The sequence below is a fragment of the Oncorhynchus mykiss genome, chromosome 9 (assembly GCF_013265735.2).
Source record: "Oncorhynchus mykiss isolate Arlee chromosome 9, USDA_OmykA_1.1, whole genome shotgun sequence".
Taxonomy (NCBI): Eukaryota; Metazoa; Chordata; class Actinopteri; order Salmoniformes; family Salmonidae; genus Oncorhynchus; species Oncorhynchus mykiss.
The window spans coordinates 41,726,689-41,743,957 of NC_048573.1; the positions used below are offsets into that span (position 1 = coordinate 41,726,689).

General features: G+C 44.5%; 1 protein-coding gene across 6 annotated transcripts in view; it reads right to left on the bottom strand.

Annotated features, from left to right (window-relative positions):
* LOC110532104 (DNA (cytosine-5)-methyltransferase 3B) overlaps positions 1-17,269 on the bottom strand; it is a 62,871-nt gene that overhangs the window by 32,767 nt on the left and 12,835 nt on the right. Inside the window, exons 1-5 of one of the 6 annotated variants that reach the window (XM_036988022.1) lie at positions 15,391-15,609; positions 10,845-10,955; positions 3,423-3,558; positions 2,115-2,206; positions 763-939 (exon numbers count right to left, since the gene is read on the bottom strand). In XM_036988022.1, the coding sequence (XP_036843917.1) occupies positions 763-939; positions 2,115-2,206; positions 3,423-3,558; positions 10,845-10,904 (465 nt within the window). In that variant the 5' untranslated portion in view covers positions 10,905-10,955; positions 15,391-15,609. The other 5 variants (XM_036988021.1, XM_036988019.1, XM_036988020.1 and 2 more) reach the window with 5 other exon arrangements.

A 17,269-nucleotide genomic window follows, 5' to 3' on the forward strand; every position in this document is an offset into this window, starting at 1 on the left:
GAAAGGGAGAAGGAGAGCGCAAGAGGGAGAGAGAGAGAGAGCGAAAGAGAGGGAAAGAAAGAGATCCAGAGAGGCGCCAAACGTTGTCAACGCCGTCACGAAGCGGAGACGGCGAGGACTTAAGTAAGCACTTCTGGAATCTCATCACGTGGCGGACTGCGGACAATCATGTTTTAACTGGCTCTCGCTGCAAAGAAGAGGCTTCAGAAAATAAACAGAAAAAGTGGGTGAGAGAGAAATAATCACCACAGCCTTTCAAACAAAGGCAGCACTTACGGTGTTATGTCTCCAACGATTTGGTTTGGTTTAGCTCTACCTACCCACTCATATCTCCTGTTTGAGCGTCATATCTCCTGTGTGTGTGGGTGTGTGTGTCTGTTTGACTGGTTGAGAGTGACAAGTCATGTTGGATGGTGTGTTTCTACAGGTGCTGACTTGTCATGTCTCAGAGAACTGAGAGAAGACGCAGAGAGAAACATGTATTGCCTTTTGAGGCCAAGAGTCAGAGAGACTGCCAAAAGCATGACTACCTAGTCATGTCATCGCTAATGCGATTGACACAATGTCTTCTTTTAATGTCAAAAAATAATGTCTCAGGTACTGTTGGAACAAAGTAAAACATTTATTAGGGGGTTAAAAAGATGATTGTAAATAATGAACTTTAATACAAAAGATCAGAGCTGAATATTGTGACAGACTGGATAGGATATGCCCTGGGAGTTATCGTGTCTGTTCATTACGTTGTTGCACATTCAGTCTCACCAGAGAGCTGCTGTGGTGCTCCAGCCTGCTCTGGCATCCTCCTCCTCTCTGCTCGCGGCTGCGCGGTTTGTTGTGAGGGGCCAGCAGACCGGCCTGGAAGATGGTCCTGGGAGAAGGTCTCTGTCTCAGGCCCGAGCCCGACTCCGAGGCCCCCAACCCTGCCACCTTGGCCTTCTGCTGTAGAAAAGACACAACACAACCCTTTCACTCAACCAATAGGTACCAAGGGGACCAAGATCCAGGCAAACACAGCGTCAGAGTCGTGTTTAATAGGGCAAGTGTTTAAAAAAACACAACAATCTGTGTTCTCATTGGGCAATTTCAAGTATCGCCTCGCCGTTTCAAAACGTTTCCACCAACTGTACACAGCTCAGGTTTCAGCATTACCAGCCGTGCTTGTCTTGGTTCCAGGGTGCAGGAGGAGTGTGAGAAGAGGGTGTCTGGCTACGAGAAGATCATCATCAACGTTCAGGTTTCGGTTGATGAGAGATGTGTGGTTATATCAAAGCTGAGTTGATACCAGCAGTGACCCTAACAGTTAGAACCAGTTAGTCCTGCTGTCTGCCAGACAGACAGACAGTTATTTTGGTTTACGGGTCACAGGTATGACAGTGACTGGGGGAGAAAGCTGGAGCAGTGTGTGTGTGTGTGTGTGTGTGTGTGTGTGTGTGTGTGTGTGTGTGTGTGTGTGTGTGTGTGTGTGTGTGTGCGTGCGCATATATCTATATCAGGCAGGGGTTTTCAACCTTTTCTTGACCAGAGTCCCCCTCCCAGACAAAAAATAATTATAATAATCACAAGTCTTGTCTTATCAGGTGAATGCAAGGAGAAGTAATTCACATTTTAAAAAACAAAAAAGATAGATTTGGTAGATAGTTTGTCATTATTTTTAACTCCTCACATTACAATTGGAAGAGTAAGTATAAACTTTAACATAGCCTCTTAGCTAGAAAAGTAATGGGCTCAGAGCATTTTCCCTACGAGCAGCTGGTCTAGAAAGCTAAACCAGCAGCCAGCGGCTCGACGCAGCCTATTCCCAGGTGCTTTTTCAGAGCCTTTGTCAGATACGCAAGTGAGTGTAAATGGCTCCAATGAGTGTAATTTGCTCAATATCAGGAGGTGAGAAATAAATAATAATTGGTTAATTCTGTTGTTGCTAGCGATATTCATAACATTGAAATACATTTTTAAAAATGGGGGGGAAAGAAGATATTTGTCCATGCACAAGTGGGTAACCTGTACGAGTATGAGGTGTATAATGAAAATGTGTTTTTTTCATTTCCCAACTCCCCCTGAGACACCCTCAGAGTGTGTGTGTGTGTGTGTGTGTGTGTAGTGTGTGTGAAACTCACCTCACTGTAAGTAGAGTCCCAGCTGCACTCCTCCTCTGAGGACCTCTTCCTAGTTCTCTTTCTGCTGCCAGACAACTGATTCACATCTGAGTCTGGAGAGAGGGGCGGGGGGGAAAGAGGGAGAGAGAGGGGGCAAGAGGGGGGGGGCAAGAGGGAGAGAGAGGGGTGGGGAGGGCAAGAGGGAGAGAGAGGGGGGGCAAGAGGGAGAGGGCAAGAGAGAGAGAGAGGGGGGGCAAGAGGGAGAGAGGGGGGCAAGAGGGAGAGAGGGGGGGCAAGAGGGAGAGGGCAAGAGGGAGAGAGAGGGGTGGGGAGGGCAAGAGGGAGAGAGAGGGGGGGCAAGAGGGAGAGAGAGGGGAGGTGAGAAAGTGAGAGAGAGACATGGGATACAAGGTAAAGATGGTGACTTAAGCCATCCGCCTGCTTCCCAGTCAAAACAGCTCAGTATAATTTGTTCATATATTATAATTATAAAACATTTTAAAAAATAGTTAACTAGGCAAGTCAGTTAAGAGCAAATTCTTATTTACAATGACGGCCTAGGAACAATGCCTTGTTCAGGAGCAGAACTAAATATTATTTACCTTGTTAGCTCGGGGATTTGATGCAGCAACCTTTCAGTTACTGGCCCAACGCTCTAACCACTAGGCTACCTGCCGTCCCAAAATTACACTGACATTTTGTCATGTTTTTTTCCCGGTTTGGACTTCGGTGAGGGTTTTTTCGGCTGTTCGGACACACAGCATTCTTTCTGGAGGCAAGACGAAGTTCGGAGCCGAAGTCTACGCCCCTTCAACTGTGTTTGGTCAACAGTGGGGATTCTTCAATAAAGTCTTTGTCATTCAATGAGAGACCACCCATTTTCAGACACCAAACGACTTAGTTAGATGTAAATAAGATCTCTTCGGCAAAAACTGAAAAATTAATGACAGATTTCTTGAGTTATCTTAGATTAATTTTGACTATTTTGAGGAAGTGTATATTGGTTACGGCGTCTCAAAATGGACAAACAGTACGATTGGTGCTTTTTCTTGTTTTTCAAGCGAAGGTCTTTCCAGGGAGTATGCCAGCACACTCGAACTGAAGCATGCTGACCCCTTTATACAAGCACAGGTTTCAGAGATTGTGTGAGAAGGGTGAGGGTTGAGAGGTGAGAGAATGATGTAACTCAACGCGGTCAGAAGGTGTGATGTGATAACGAGATCAAAGGCCTGAAGTCAACTGAGAGGGGTGAAAGCTTTCCGAGAATGTCCAGTGTGTGTGTGTGTGTGTGTGTGTGTGTGTGTGTGTGTGTGTGTGTGTGTTCCGGACCTGCAGGTGAGGCAGCATCTCCATTCTGCTTGGGGCTGAACGGGGAGTGAGGTTCGGCCAGGGTCAGCGGGCTGTTCTCATTTGTCATCTCCATGCCACTGTCGTCGGCTGCAGGCATGTCCCCATTCACCTCAGCCTGGGGACGACAGGAGAGGATCTATCAACACACAGCACTCAACAACACTATGGAAAACAGAAGCAACGGTCATCGTTTTTTATTATATTTTTTTTTACAATTCTAATAAATACAACAGTTGGACAATGGATGAAGAAACTCCAAACTTTTAGCATTTTTATAATCCATCAGATATTGACTGAATTGTAGCACATAAAACATTTTACTGGCATGGACAAATAATGAGGGATTTTGGTGGGAAGGTATTCAATTTATTGTCAAACATGGCCTTTTTATTTTATTTTAGAATGAATTCATATATAAATGTTCATATTGTATCAGGTATTGTTTTATTATGGTGTGTTAAAATAAAGAAAATGATATGTGCCTAATTTGCATAAATACATTGGGCATATTGCATATATGACTAAATTAACATAAAGGGGTGGGACAGGGCTGAAACCACCAAACACTTGCTCTGTCTACCCTACCTGCACTCACCTGCTCTGTCTACCCTACCTGCTCTGTCTACCCTACCTGCACTCACCTGCTGTCTACCCAACCTGCACTCTCTACCCTACCTGCACTCACCTGCTCTGTTTACCCTACCTGCACTCACCTGCTCTGTTTACACTACCTGCACTGTCCACCCTACCTGCACTCACCTGCTCTGTTTACCCTACCTGCTCTGTCAACCCTACCTGCACTCACCTGCTCTGTCTACCCTACCTGCACTCACCTGCTCTGTCTACCCTACCTGCACTCACCTGCTCTGTCTACCCTACCTGTACTCACCTGCTCTGTCTACCCTACCTGCACTCACCTGCTCTGTCTACCCTACCTGCACTCACCTGCTCTGTCTACCCTACCTGTACTCACCTGCTCTGTCTACCCTACCTGCACTCACCTGCTCTGTCTACTCACCTGCTCTGTCTACCCTACCTGCACTCACCTGCTCTGTCTACCCTACTTGCACTCACCTGCTCTGTCTACGCACCTGCTCTGTCTACCCTACCTGCACTCACCAGCTCTGTCTACCCTACTTGCACTCACTTGTGCTGTCTAGACTGCCTCATTAACTATTGTTGTTGTTAAGGTCTTTTGCATAATTCAATAGCAGGATACGCTCAGATTAAAAATCAACACGCCTGTCTCTAGATAACACCTATCTAAACATACTTTACATTGTTTGCGAGATCAGACATAATATCACTGTAGTCCAAGGGCACATGTTAGGAAGTTGCTTTCATTTCAGCACATATCATTTGAAAACATTTCATCTGCACTAAATTATTATTTTGTTAAACTTTTTTTTAAAAGTACACCCATCAAAATAAAGTTATCTTTCTTCTCTATTTGGTGATGTATGTGTCGAGACGTTGCATTCAATCCCAGACAAAGCTTTAGCGTTCCTATAGACGGAAAGACAATGTATTCCATTGAGCACATTTCTGCCATTAATAACGGGGTGTGTTTGACAGGTCATTACAAACATTTCCACGGACGTAATGCTTACGGGTAAAACGACAGGCACAAGCAAAACTGTGTTAGTGTTACTTCATTCAATTCAGCCACAAGAGCATTAGTGAGGTCGGGCACTGATGTTGGGCGATTAGGCCTGGCTCGCAGTCGGCATTCCAATTCATTCCAAAGGTGTTCGACGTGGTTGAAGTCAGGGCTCTGTGCAGGCCAGTCAAGTTCTTCCACACCGATCCCGACAAACTATTTCTGTATGGATCTCGCTTTGTGCACGGGGGGGCATTGTCATGCTGAAACAGGAAAGGGCCTTCCCCAAACTGTTGTCACAAAGTTGGAATCACAGAATCGTCTAGAATGTCATTGTATGCTGTAACGTTAAGGGGCCTAGCCCCGAACCATGAAAAACAGCCCCAGACCACTATTCCTCCTCCACCAAACTTTACAGTTGGCACTATGCATTGGGACAGGTAGCATTTTCCTGCCATCCTCCAAACCCAGACTCATCTGTCGGATTGCCAGATGGTGAAGCGTGATTCCACACCCCAGAGAACGAGTTTCCACTGCTCCAGAGTCCAAAAATGGCGAGCGTTACACCACTTCAGCCGACGTTTGGCTTTGCGCATAGTGAACTTAAGCTTGAGTGCGGCTGCTCGGCCATGGAAACCCATTCCATGAAGCTCCCGACAAACAGTTATTGTGCTGATGCTGCTTCCAGAAGCAGTTTGGAACTGGGTAGTGAGTGTTGCAAACGAGGACAGATTATTTTTTTTATGCGCTACGGGCTTCAGCACTAGGTGCTACCATTTTCTGGTCTTGTGTGGCCTACCACTTCGCGGATTAGCCATTTTTGCTCTTAGATGTTTCCACTTCACAATAACAACACTTGCAGTTGACCGGGGCAGCTCTAGCAGGGCAGAAATTTGGCAGAAAACTGACTTGTTGGAACGGTGGCATCCTATGACGGTGCCACGTTGAAAGTCAATGAGCTCTTCAGTAAGGCCATTCTACTGCCAATGTTTCTCTATGGAGATTGCATGGCTGTGTACTCAATCTTATACACCTGCCAGCAATGAGCGTAGCTGAAATAGTTGAATCCACTAATTTGAAGGGGTGTCCACACTATATAGTGTAGCTCCAAATTGGTATTATTTATTTCATACAGTCTCTTTCGCTCATCTTTATTAAGGGTGCCAATAATTATGGACGTGACTGTAGATACAGAGATTATAGAATGGACTGAGAAGAGTGAAAGCATCTATCTGACATCTTTAGATTGTCACACCTCTGTTGCAATGACAGGGAACGCGGGCTGGGATGGGAGGAGGGTGAGAAAGGAGGGTGAGAGAGGAGGGAGGTAGGAGAGTGAGAGAGGAGTGAGGTAGGAGGGTGAGAGAGGAGGGAGGGAGGGTGAGAGAGGAGGAAGGAAGGAAGGAGGGTGAGAGAGGAGGGAGGGAGGGGGTAAGAGGGGTAAGAGAGAGTTCACCAAAGTCAGGCTTCCTCCTCAGGGAGCGTAAGCCCTTGGCCTTGGAACAATGCCGGCAGCTGTGGGTTATCAGGAATCTTCCTCTGGAATGCCAGACTGAGACACGGTACACGTCCCACCACAGCTGTCCTCCGGTGGCACTGTCACTTGCCAAAGCTAACGCAGCCAGCCAGCAGACACAGGCCAAGACACAACCCAACCTAGACCAGGCTAGCACACAGCACAATAGCACAGCAGTACAGCAGAGCTGAGTACAGTTCAATACCATACCTAGGGCCCTATAAAATCTGTGTTGCGGAAAACGTGCATGGAATCACGGAATCCAGACATAAAAAATAATAATAATATTAAAATAAAATAAAAACTTTAGTAGGAAATCAACTAAATGTATTGAACTTAATCAATTGGGTGCACACTGCCTGCCATCCAGGACACCTACAACACCAGGTGTCGCAGGAAGGCCAAGAAAATCATCAAGGACCTCAGCCACCTGAGCCATGGCCTGTTCTCCCCACTTCCATCACTCAGACGCGTGCAGTCATGGGTAAAACGAACAGACTGGCCAATAGCTTCTACCCCCAGACCATCAGGCTGCTGAATAGCCACCACTAGTCAGTTACCTACCCCCTCCCAACAGACAATTACCCTGCCCACACACCAATGGACATTAATATTCATCACTGTCACGGTTGTAAACATGTATATATTCTACATTTTTTATTTCATAGTTTCATTCACACCTGCACTGTTGGGAGCTCGGCGCTTAGGAATGTCACTGTACACTGCAACTACACCTGTGCATGTGACTAAATAAAAACATCTCATCTAATCGAACATTCATTCATTTGCCCAAGTTAATCATACGACATGAACAAAATGCATCAGTGATTTCTATTGTCCTGCGACTTTGTGAAACGGCACAGGAAGAGCCCTGTCTGTGTGTGTCGTGTGGTGCGCCTATGTTTAGTCTAAACTTTGAGTAGCTGTTCGTGGTAATGCTAATGATCACCATTTTGCATTGAATCCAGTAGCCATTTGTTTTGCAAACTCTGCAATCACATGAGCGCTTCAGAATCACTGGTGTACACTACAGAAACACTGGTGTACACTACAGAAACACTGGTGTACACTACAGAAACACTGGTGTACATTACAGAAACACTGGTGTACACTTCAGAAAACACTGGTGTACACTTCAGAAACACTGGTGTACACTACAGAAACACTGGTGTACACTACAGAAACACTGGTGTACACTACAGAAACACTGGTGTACACTACAGAAACACTGGTGATTTGTTGTGGACTTAGAACATTCAATTGAGTTGTTTTTCTGTGTGACTTTTGAGAACAAAAACCTGAAGAAAAAAAAAACGGATTTTGGGGAAAGACTAAACGGAATCAGGCAAAAAAAATTCAATAGATTTTATAGCGGCCTACATGCCACACAGTGTGTTCTCTTTCATTCTGGAAAACCAGCACTACCAAGCAGTTTCTCTCTCTGGCTGCTGTGCCCTTGTGTCCTTCTCTCTCTCTCTCTCTCTCTCTCTCTCCCTCTTCTTCTCTCTCTCCTTCCCTCTCCCGCTCTCTCTCCCTCCCTCCCTCTCTCTCTCTCTCTCTCTCTCCCTCCCTCTCTCTATCTCCGCTCCTCACAAACTTAATGGAGGAGAAAAGAGAGCCCTCAGGCTGTGAGACTCATTCTGACGCACATGCAACAGTGTGTCAGCCCAAATTGCGTTTCACCAAAGCCAACCTGGGCCTCACACGCAGGCAGCGCAGCACAGTATAATATAGTAAGGCACAGTACAGTACAGCCATAGGTCCCAATGAACTCAACTCACCCCGGATACAGCCATTATTAAGCCATACAGGGGGCAGAGGTAGAAAGAGAGAACACAAAGAGAGACAGACAAGAGTGAGAAAGACAGACAAGAGTGAGAGAGAGCGAGAGAGATAGAGAGTGACACATCCAGGCCGGGGGGGTCAGTGTCAGAGTTTCTCTCATTAGTGAGATTAGTCCTGAGAGAGTCGCCTTGTCCCAAACCAGGACACCCCTCTGCGTGTGTTAACGCTCCGTCTGCTACCCCACCCCCCTGTCTGCACCCCTCCTCCCCACATCTGTCTAGGAGAGCGCAGGCAACTTAGGAAACATATCGGTGCCTGACATAAGACAAAGCATGTATGGGTTCATTCAAAGTGTGTTGACAGATTGCGGAGCAACACCTTTGGTTGATCTGCCTGTCTGTCTCCGGGGGGGGGGGGGGAGGGGCAGAGGGGAAGGAGATGTTAGGAAAGACTATGCAGAGTCGGAGAGAGAGATTGGCCCTTTCAATGTACCCACACCCGAACCTACAGTATTACACTCACACACACACATACAGCATTGCATTACAAGCACACACACCTTTCGAACACATTTACAATACAAGTCACTGGCTTGCCATGTCAAGGTGCTTAGCCGACGTCCGTTAATCTCATTCTCACAGTCTAGACTCGCTCCGCCTGCTCGGCACAAAGGCACCAAGATAAGAACATGACAGAAGCCATAAACGGAGAAGTTGGTCAACAGACACAACGCTTAAGACAACATGTCTGTGTTTTAACTGCTTTCCATAGAACAAACGCTCTGAGATCACAGATTCATACAGCTGAGGACCAGACTGCAAGGCCGATCTAGAAACCATGGAAACTCCCCATTGGAAAAGCATGTAGAAACCCAAGAGCGAGAGAGAGAGAGAAAATAAAGAGCAGGTCCTTCTGGTTTGAAACAGGTCTCTCTCTCCATCGAGCTGTTCCTTGATGCCCTGAAGAGCGATCACACTCCAGCTTACGGGCAGCAGACACAAGCCCGACGCCACACTCCCACCCTGCTCCAACACGGTCGGACACCACAGAAGAGAACTTGCGACGTGTATTACGATATGCCGATTGATCGAGACATTCGCCCATAACAACATTTTTCACCATAGCCGGGGTTGTCCCATTTGACCGGCTGAGTCTTCGACACAAACTCAAGTAACTGTATAACTACATAACCATTTGACTCGTCCAGCGACTAAAAGTAACTAACGGTATAATCCAGAAATGAAACCCAAAACCTAACAGGCAGAGAATGCTATTGGGGCTGCCTGGAAGTCAACATTCTTCCAACTCTAATTAACTGGGCAGATAGATTGTCCTGCTGAACGGAAAAAGAGGGATTTGAGGGCAAAACCAATACAACCGAAACTATCACAACTGTCCCAATGTATCATGATCCAGTTCTGTGCGAGAGCGTTAGTGGTGGAACCAGAAGGAGTGTTATCCGAGCAGCGAGAAACTATGAGATTCTCAACTCTTGGAGCCGGGGGGCATATCTCATCTGATATGATGTGAAAAACCACCTGTTGATGGAATTGCAGGGGGGGGGGGGCTTTGTAGGGTGAAAACACGGCGGTAATTTGCTGTGAAGTACCAAGCACTGCTGTTCCCCAATACAGGAGAGGGGTGTGAAGACAGGTAACAGCACATTAGTAATACTGCAATACCAAGAAATAGCAATGGGTGGAAACAACAGCCACATGAAGTCCACACTAGAGCGAGTGTTAATTCGGAACATAAAGAGCCCACTGTGATGATGGATCTCACCACACACACACACTCCTCCTCTTCCATTTCCTCTTTCCCTCTCTCTCTCTCTCTCTCTCTCTCTCTAAAGAGGCAGCTGCCCTGGCTGCTCCATGAAAGGCTATGACACATCCAGGCCAGATGTACTGTGAGAAGTTGCCAGTTTGCTCTCTGAGGCCAAATGATTATGCACATTCAGCCTGGGAGGCTGGGAGACACAGAGGCAGGCCAGTTGACTGGGGGAGGGAGCAGAGGCCTGAGGCTTCTGGCAAACACAGGAGGAAGAGGAGGAGGAGGGGCAGACACTAAAGCCAGGCAGATGAGTTACCATGACATGAAGGGTGGGTTGACAACATCATGACAATGTGTTCGCATCTCGAAGCTGCCACGTGGTAAACTGTAGATGGCTCCCTTCAGCTAGTTTTCATCTTGTTCTTGATACCACCTTCTTGTTTTGAGGTCTTTTGACTTATTTGTCACGTCTATGCTAATATGGCTCAAATTCGCTAGCTAGCTAACCAACAACTGTAATGATGTATTTGAGAGACCACAAATGCTTATTGTGCATTTATGTTTTCAATAAACATTTGGGGACAATATATAGTATAGTATAACAGTGCTCAGAATGGTGGTGTGCATTTTGGAGCAAAAACCAGTGGAAAACGATGTGAACCGTGGATATTTGGTGACTTTGTTGGCAATAGCACCATCAGAAGACCTAAGCCCCCCCCCTACTTACTGTTGCCGTCATCTTGTCACTCTCCACCATGATGGCTGAAGAATACTTGTTGGATGGCATTACTGTTGTAGTTGTGTTCTTCAGGGATTGTTCTTTTGTTTCTCTTCTAACCTGGAGGTAAACCAGAAAAACAATGTAGCAGTTAGGAGAGTGCACGAAACAGCACATTTAAATGTGCATTATTTCACACAATTGACATACATTTCCCATACTTCCCCCCTCTTACAAGCTCACAAACTAAACAGAGAGAGAATCTTGAGTCAAATACAAATTCCTTATCTAATCACACAGAATCACTAGCTAAGTGGCCACCTGAATATGTATTATTATAGTATTATAATATTACTATAATACACCAGTGCTACATTTTGGACGTACGTCTTCTACTCAAATGCCCACCACAAAAGTTAGATCTCATGTTTCAAAAATAAGCTTTAACCTCGTTGTCTTTAAGCAACAGTATTGACACTACAATCGGAGCACCAGAGAAGATCCCCACCAAAATAGGCTCTGAAAGCTAATTCACACGTAAAAATACATTTATCGAAAATCCTTTGGATTTGGTGGGAACAAAATTAGTAGCAACAGCTCAAGAAACGACATCAACAATATAGTTCCTCAACATAAAGTGTTCTTCTTCCTGAAGTTCAAGGCCAGGGTTGGGGATACAGGCAGGGATGTAGTGGAGGATAAACTCACGTAAACAACATTTCACAGCTTTTTATTTCTGAAACAGCGTTTACTCACCTTTTTATTTTGTTAATGAGCGTTTACCCACTTATTATTACGTTCCCAGTTTTGATCAAAGCTCAAAACGCTTATATTGTCGATCTTCTTGAGATGTAATCGCGCCTGCCTCTTTGCGAACGAGTGGAATCATGAGTAGTTGTTTGTTTGTTAGGTTTGTGTGCGGATTTGCCTTGTTAGTAGCACATTCCCCACTCTCTCAAACAGCCTTCTCGCGAGTCGCAGCACCTGCAAAAAAAAAAAACTACACCAGCTCGGAGCTGGGCTCAGCAGACCAACGGCGCCGACAGACTAGGCTAATGGGTCCGTGACTCAGACATCTCCCAAACAAAGAAAAAACAAGAATCCTGGAAATTTTTTTCATGGTAGCCAAATTGTTTGTGGTGAGCTTGAGAAAGGCTGCAATGCATGCAGCAGGAGGCAGAGGAGACACAGAGAGATAGGAAGCAAGCAGAGAGGACAGTACAGAGGTTCCAAAACTTAAGGTCGGGGCCCAAAGGTTGTGCACAAATTTGTTTACATCCCTGTTTATGTGCATTTCTCCTTTGCCAAAATGATCCATCCAGCTGACAGGTGTGGCATACCAAGATGCTGATTAAACAGCATGATCATTATACAGGTTCACCTTGTGCTGGGGACAATGAAAGGCCACTCTAAAATGTGCAGTTTTGTCACACAACACAATGCCACACGTCTCAAGTTTTGAGAGAGCGTGGAATTGGCATGCTTACTGCAGGAATGTCCACCAGAGCTGTTGCCAGATCATTTTATGTTCCTTTCTCTACCATAAGCCGCCTCCAACATCATTTTTGAGAATTTGGAGGTACGTCAAACCGGCCTCACAACCGCAGACCACGTGTAACCACGCCAGCCCAGGACCTCCACATCTGGCTTCTTCACCTGCTGGATCATCTGAGACCAGCCACCCGGACAGCTGATGAAACTGAGGAGTATTTCTGTCTGTAATAAAGCCCTTTTGTGGGGTAAAACTCATTCTGATTGACTGGGCCTGGCTCCCCCTGGCCCTCCACCCCCTCCCATGGCTGCACCCCTGCCCAGTCGTGAAATCCATAGATTAGGGCCTCATTTGATTTATTTCAAGTAATATACACAAAAATATACACATTTTTCTACGGATGTCTACCCAATGACCTGACAGAGACAATGCAATAATATAGCCTTTTCTATGCTATGTTCACTATTTTTGGCTTTGGAATTTCCATTAAAAAGCTCTAAAATCATTTAATGTAAAAAAAATTAAAAAACTTTAAAAAACAAACTGAACTCAAAAAGCACTATTCCCTCAACACTACTATAGGCCTACATTAAAATGCAATCAATATGCAAATAACAGTTTACAAAAAAACATTGATATCGGTGGTTGTTCGTCTTATCTCGTTAGCCCCCTGACTGAAGTTTACAGCGTACCCACCTTTTTGTTCACCACTACATCACTGGATACAGCACAATGGGCTCATAATGAGGCCCGGGAGCAGACCAGACATGTCCATACACTTCCCCGGGAGTAAACACACACACAGAGGCCGGGAAGGACCTAACAGGTCAACAGTATTGTCAAACATGCCTCTGCAGAGAGAGAGAGGAATTTGTCTCGCAGGATAGTGATTTGACCCCGCTGGAGGGCAATGAGCGAGGTCAGATAAGGCTGGTTGGTGCCTAGTGATCAGGCGGTTACCAAATTGAAATTGTGTGTTGGGGCACTGCTGTCGTTTTGTTTGAGAGATCATTTCAGAGAGATAATTTCAGCCACTGGCTGAATGTTATTATCAACGGGAGGGGCTCAAAAGTCAGCCCTGCAGCACCCCATAAACCAAAGAAGAAGTGAAAGATCACATAGGTGTTACGATGCAACACCTACATCCCCATTTGCATGAATATTCCAGACATTAAAAGAAGAAGCCCATACGCAAGACCAGAAACAGCCAGGGCCACAGGTGCATCCTGCAAACTACGGGGGACACACACTCGGGGACACAAACTCACACACGCACGCTATCTCTCTCTCTCTCTCTCTCTCTCACACACACACACACACACACACACACACACATCCAAGGAAAGTCTTAATGATCCTCTCTAAATGACTCAAGATTAGTCTCTAAATAAATACATTTTCAACAAGCTTTCAAACCTCTTGTTTTTACTGCTTCTTAAGAAACACATTGAAATGCAAAGCCACATTGTGAAGTTAACACTGGCAAAAGCCATGGCGACTGAGAGGGTGAAGGTAGGAGGTGGAGGGGAGGGTGGGGGGACAATAAGGGGCCACATCAAAGTTCTTTCGGCAGCCTGAATGTCAGAGATTAGGGCTACAACATGAAAGGTTTTTTTTTTACCCACAGGGGGTGTCACCGCTAACAGCCATTACAATTCTGCAGCCTACCTTTAAATGTACTATTCATAAATTCTGTGTGCAATAAACTATAGGCCTACAGTATTTGTTATATTTGTAAACTCCAAATAGTTCAAACTGGGGCAGAAAAAAATGAAACATGTGGATGTTTTAAAATGAGTGTGTTCACACGTGTGCCTGCATCGCGTATGAGGGGTCCGAAGATTGTTCATGCCATCCCTCGCCACTAAGCACAAAGTATAGTTCTCGAGAGATGAACAACCAAGCCAAAGCAACGAGTTTTTGTTCTTAATTAGAAACGGTATCCGTGAATGTGTGGTTAATAAAAATGTATCTTTGGAAATCCCACTACGGCGGGCATGCCTTGAGCAGGCCCAAGCGGGTTCACACGGTGCGGTGTCGGCTACAGTCAAATACGCCAATTATCCTATTACTTTCGCGCTGATGCGTGTGAACTCTCAGAGAATAAAGACCCAACTTCAAAGACTCTGCAAACTTGATATAAAAATCCACGCAGGTGCACAACAGTTTACGAATTCTGTAACACTCAAACGACTAGGCTAGGGTTATAGACCTATTATATTAAGTTTCCGCATTACAATGTAGGCCCATTTGGCCCAGTACATACAATGATTATGAAGGCACATATTCTTACAGAAAACAACTATTCCAAATAAACCATTAAAAAAACGATGTCTCTCTCTCTCTCTCTCTCTCTGGCATGGCATGGAGTTAGGAAACATGCGCTTGGCTTGTATGAAAAACGTCGCAATCGAACTTGAAATTATTTTGAGGAAATTGTGCCAATGCAATGTAACACTTCGGTAGTCGAGTTCAAGTTGAACCAACGTTTAGATAAACGTCCAAAGACACGCAAAAAAAAATGAATCACCGTCTTCTTGAAAATCACAAACTAGCCTACTCACGCGTAAAAATGCATTAGATTCCACTCGCAACGTCTGTTGCCAACTGTACAGGCTACTAACTGCGCGACCCAGATCAACTCGGTGAATTTAAACTGCAATATTAAACATTCCGATACAGAACACAATACAGTTCACAGTAAATAGTACATTTCACAGTAAACAGCCCTATATTTGCCATGTTTGAAGATATGTTGGATATTTCCCTTCCTTCCTTGTCTCCAACTTTCATAATCATACATCCGCGCAACCTTGTTGCATCAATTACATCGAAGTGTGGCATGTCTTTAAGCAAAAAAAAGTGGGAATTAATATGACTCCCAATCGAACAAATGACTGTAAAAGTAAGAAAGTGGTCAAACCTCATGCAGGAATTCTTACGGTCTCAAGCAGCATGCTGCTGTGGCGTAAATTGATCTCCTGAGTGCTGTTTTGCAGAGAGCACAGCCCAGGCTACTTGAACACTTATCACGAGAAGGGCAACTGTACAACAAAAAATTACCTGTTGCAGAGGTTGTCATTCGGAAAGAAAGAGGGGGAACAGTTGAAATTGATTGGTCCTCTCTCACTGCTTGGCCCACACTCTACCTACTTCAACCTACACACGCCTTCTTCTTCTTTTTTTTACACTGGCGGAGAATATAAACCGAGTTCTTTACTCCTCAAGCTTGCCTGCTGCAATCTTTTTTCTCCTTTTTTTTTGCAACAGTATTCAGGCGTAACTTTTCCCGGGTCTCGAATCACGCTGTAGCTGAATGAAAAATATATTTACCTTTTCCAGTGTTAACCCTTAATAGACCTACGTTGCATTATACAGCATTTATAAACTGCTCTGCCAATGGTCTAGTTAGTAAGTACCCCACTGGTCATTGTTAGGAGAGTGCGTGTACGTGTAACCGAATGTCCACAATAACAATATATCCAAACATTTGAGGTTGTCACTGAAAAAGGATTGCCCATTCTATTAATTTACTGAAGTCTTATTAAATCCATTGGTATAACAACAAATGCATCATCATAACTGTGCCCATTTAAATTCTATCGCACATTTGTCTTACATGTTCCTATGTTTTGTATTGTAGCCTATGTAATGTGCTTTGTTCATCCTACCTGCAAACCAAACTTGAATTTGTGAACAAAGCACATTACATAGGCTACATGGGCACAGTTATGATGATGCATTTGTTGTTATACCAATGGATTTAATAAGACTTCAGTAAATTAATAGAATGGGCAATCCTTTTTCAGTGACAACCTCAAATGTTTGGATATATTGTTATTGTGGACATTCGGTTACACGTACACGCACTCTACTAACAAGGACCAGTGGGGTACTTACTAACTAGACCATTGGCAGAGCAGTTGATTATTGATAGGGTTGCAATGGGAGGGTATATTACTGGCAACCTTTGAAGTTTACAAATAAACTACCAGCGTTTTGGTAGCTTTCAAGGATTTTATGTAATTTATCACAAGACATCTAGTGGCATTTTTGGATACTTCAGACTGTCACAGGTGTCTGTAGTCATCGCTGGCCCCCTGTGTGGCCTTATCACATGTAAAATAAGAAGGTTTTAAGATAAAAAAAAATAGAATGACAAAGCTGTGAAACATTATCCTACTAAATATAACCTATCAATCTTGTGAATACCATTGGTGTTTAATATGAGGGTTTCAGCATAAACAATCCTTTATATTTTGACACACTTGTATTTATTTTACTTGCTTCTGCACTGTCATAATGAAGTGTTTTGTAACACTAAAACTAGTGGCAACTGAACTGCCACCAATGTTACGGAGACAAAACTAACTTTGCTGGAGTTTTGAAACACGTGGGTTGTAAGGGGTTATGAGACCGATTTAAGGTGTGCTGAAACATTCATCCTAAAGTGTTCTGAAACACCACTTAATCAATAGTTGTGGAACACCTTGCAAGAGGCTGGGAGCACTAACACGGAAAATATTGAAAACACTAGTATGGTGTTTCGAGTCCTGTTTAGTGCAGAATTAGATCCCTTCTTCTTGAGTTTCCAAATCCAGTGGAAGGGAGTCCCTCCACTTATCGTGTATTCCCTGCTCTTGTGCTGATGAACTCCTCATTGGTAACTCCAAAAGGAATTATGCTCAAACAAAGGACATGAGAAAATATAGTTTTGTGAAAATACAAATGAATACGTTTGTCCAGGATAATAATGAATGAGTACAAAATTATCTTTCTTTCCTTCTTCATGAGTTTGAGCAAATCTGTTGTGTTGTGACAACGTAGGGTTGGTATACAGAAGATAGCCCTATCAGGTAAAAGACCAAGTCCATATTATGTCAAGAACAGCTCAAATAAGAAAAGAGAAACGACAGTCCATCATTACTTTAAGACATGGTCA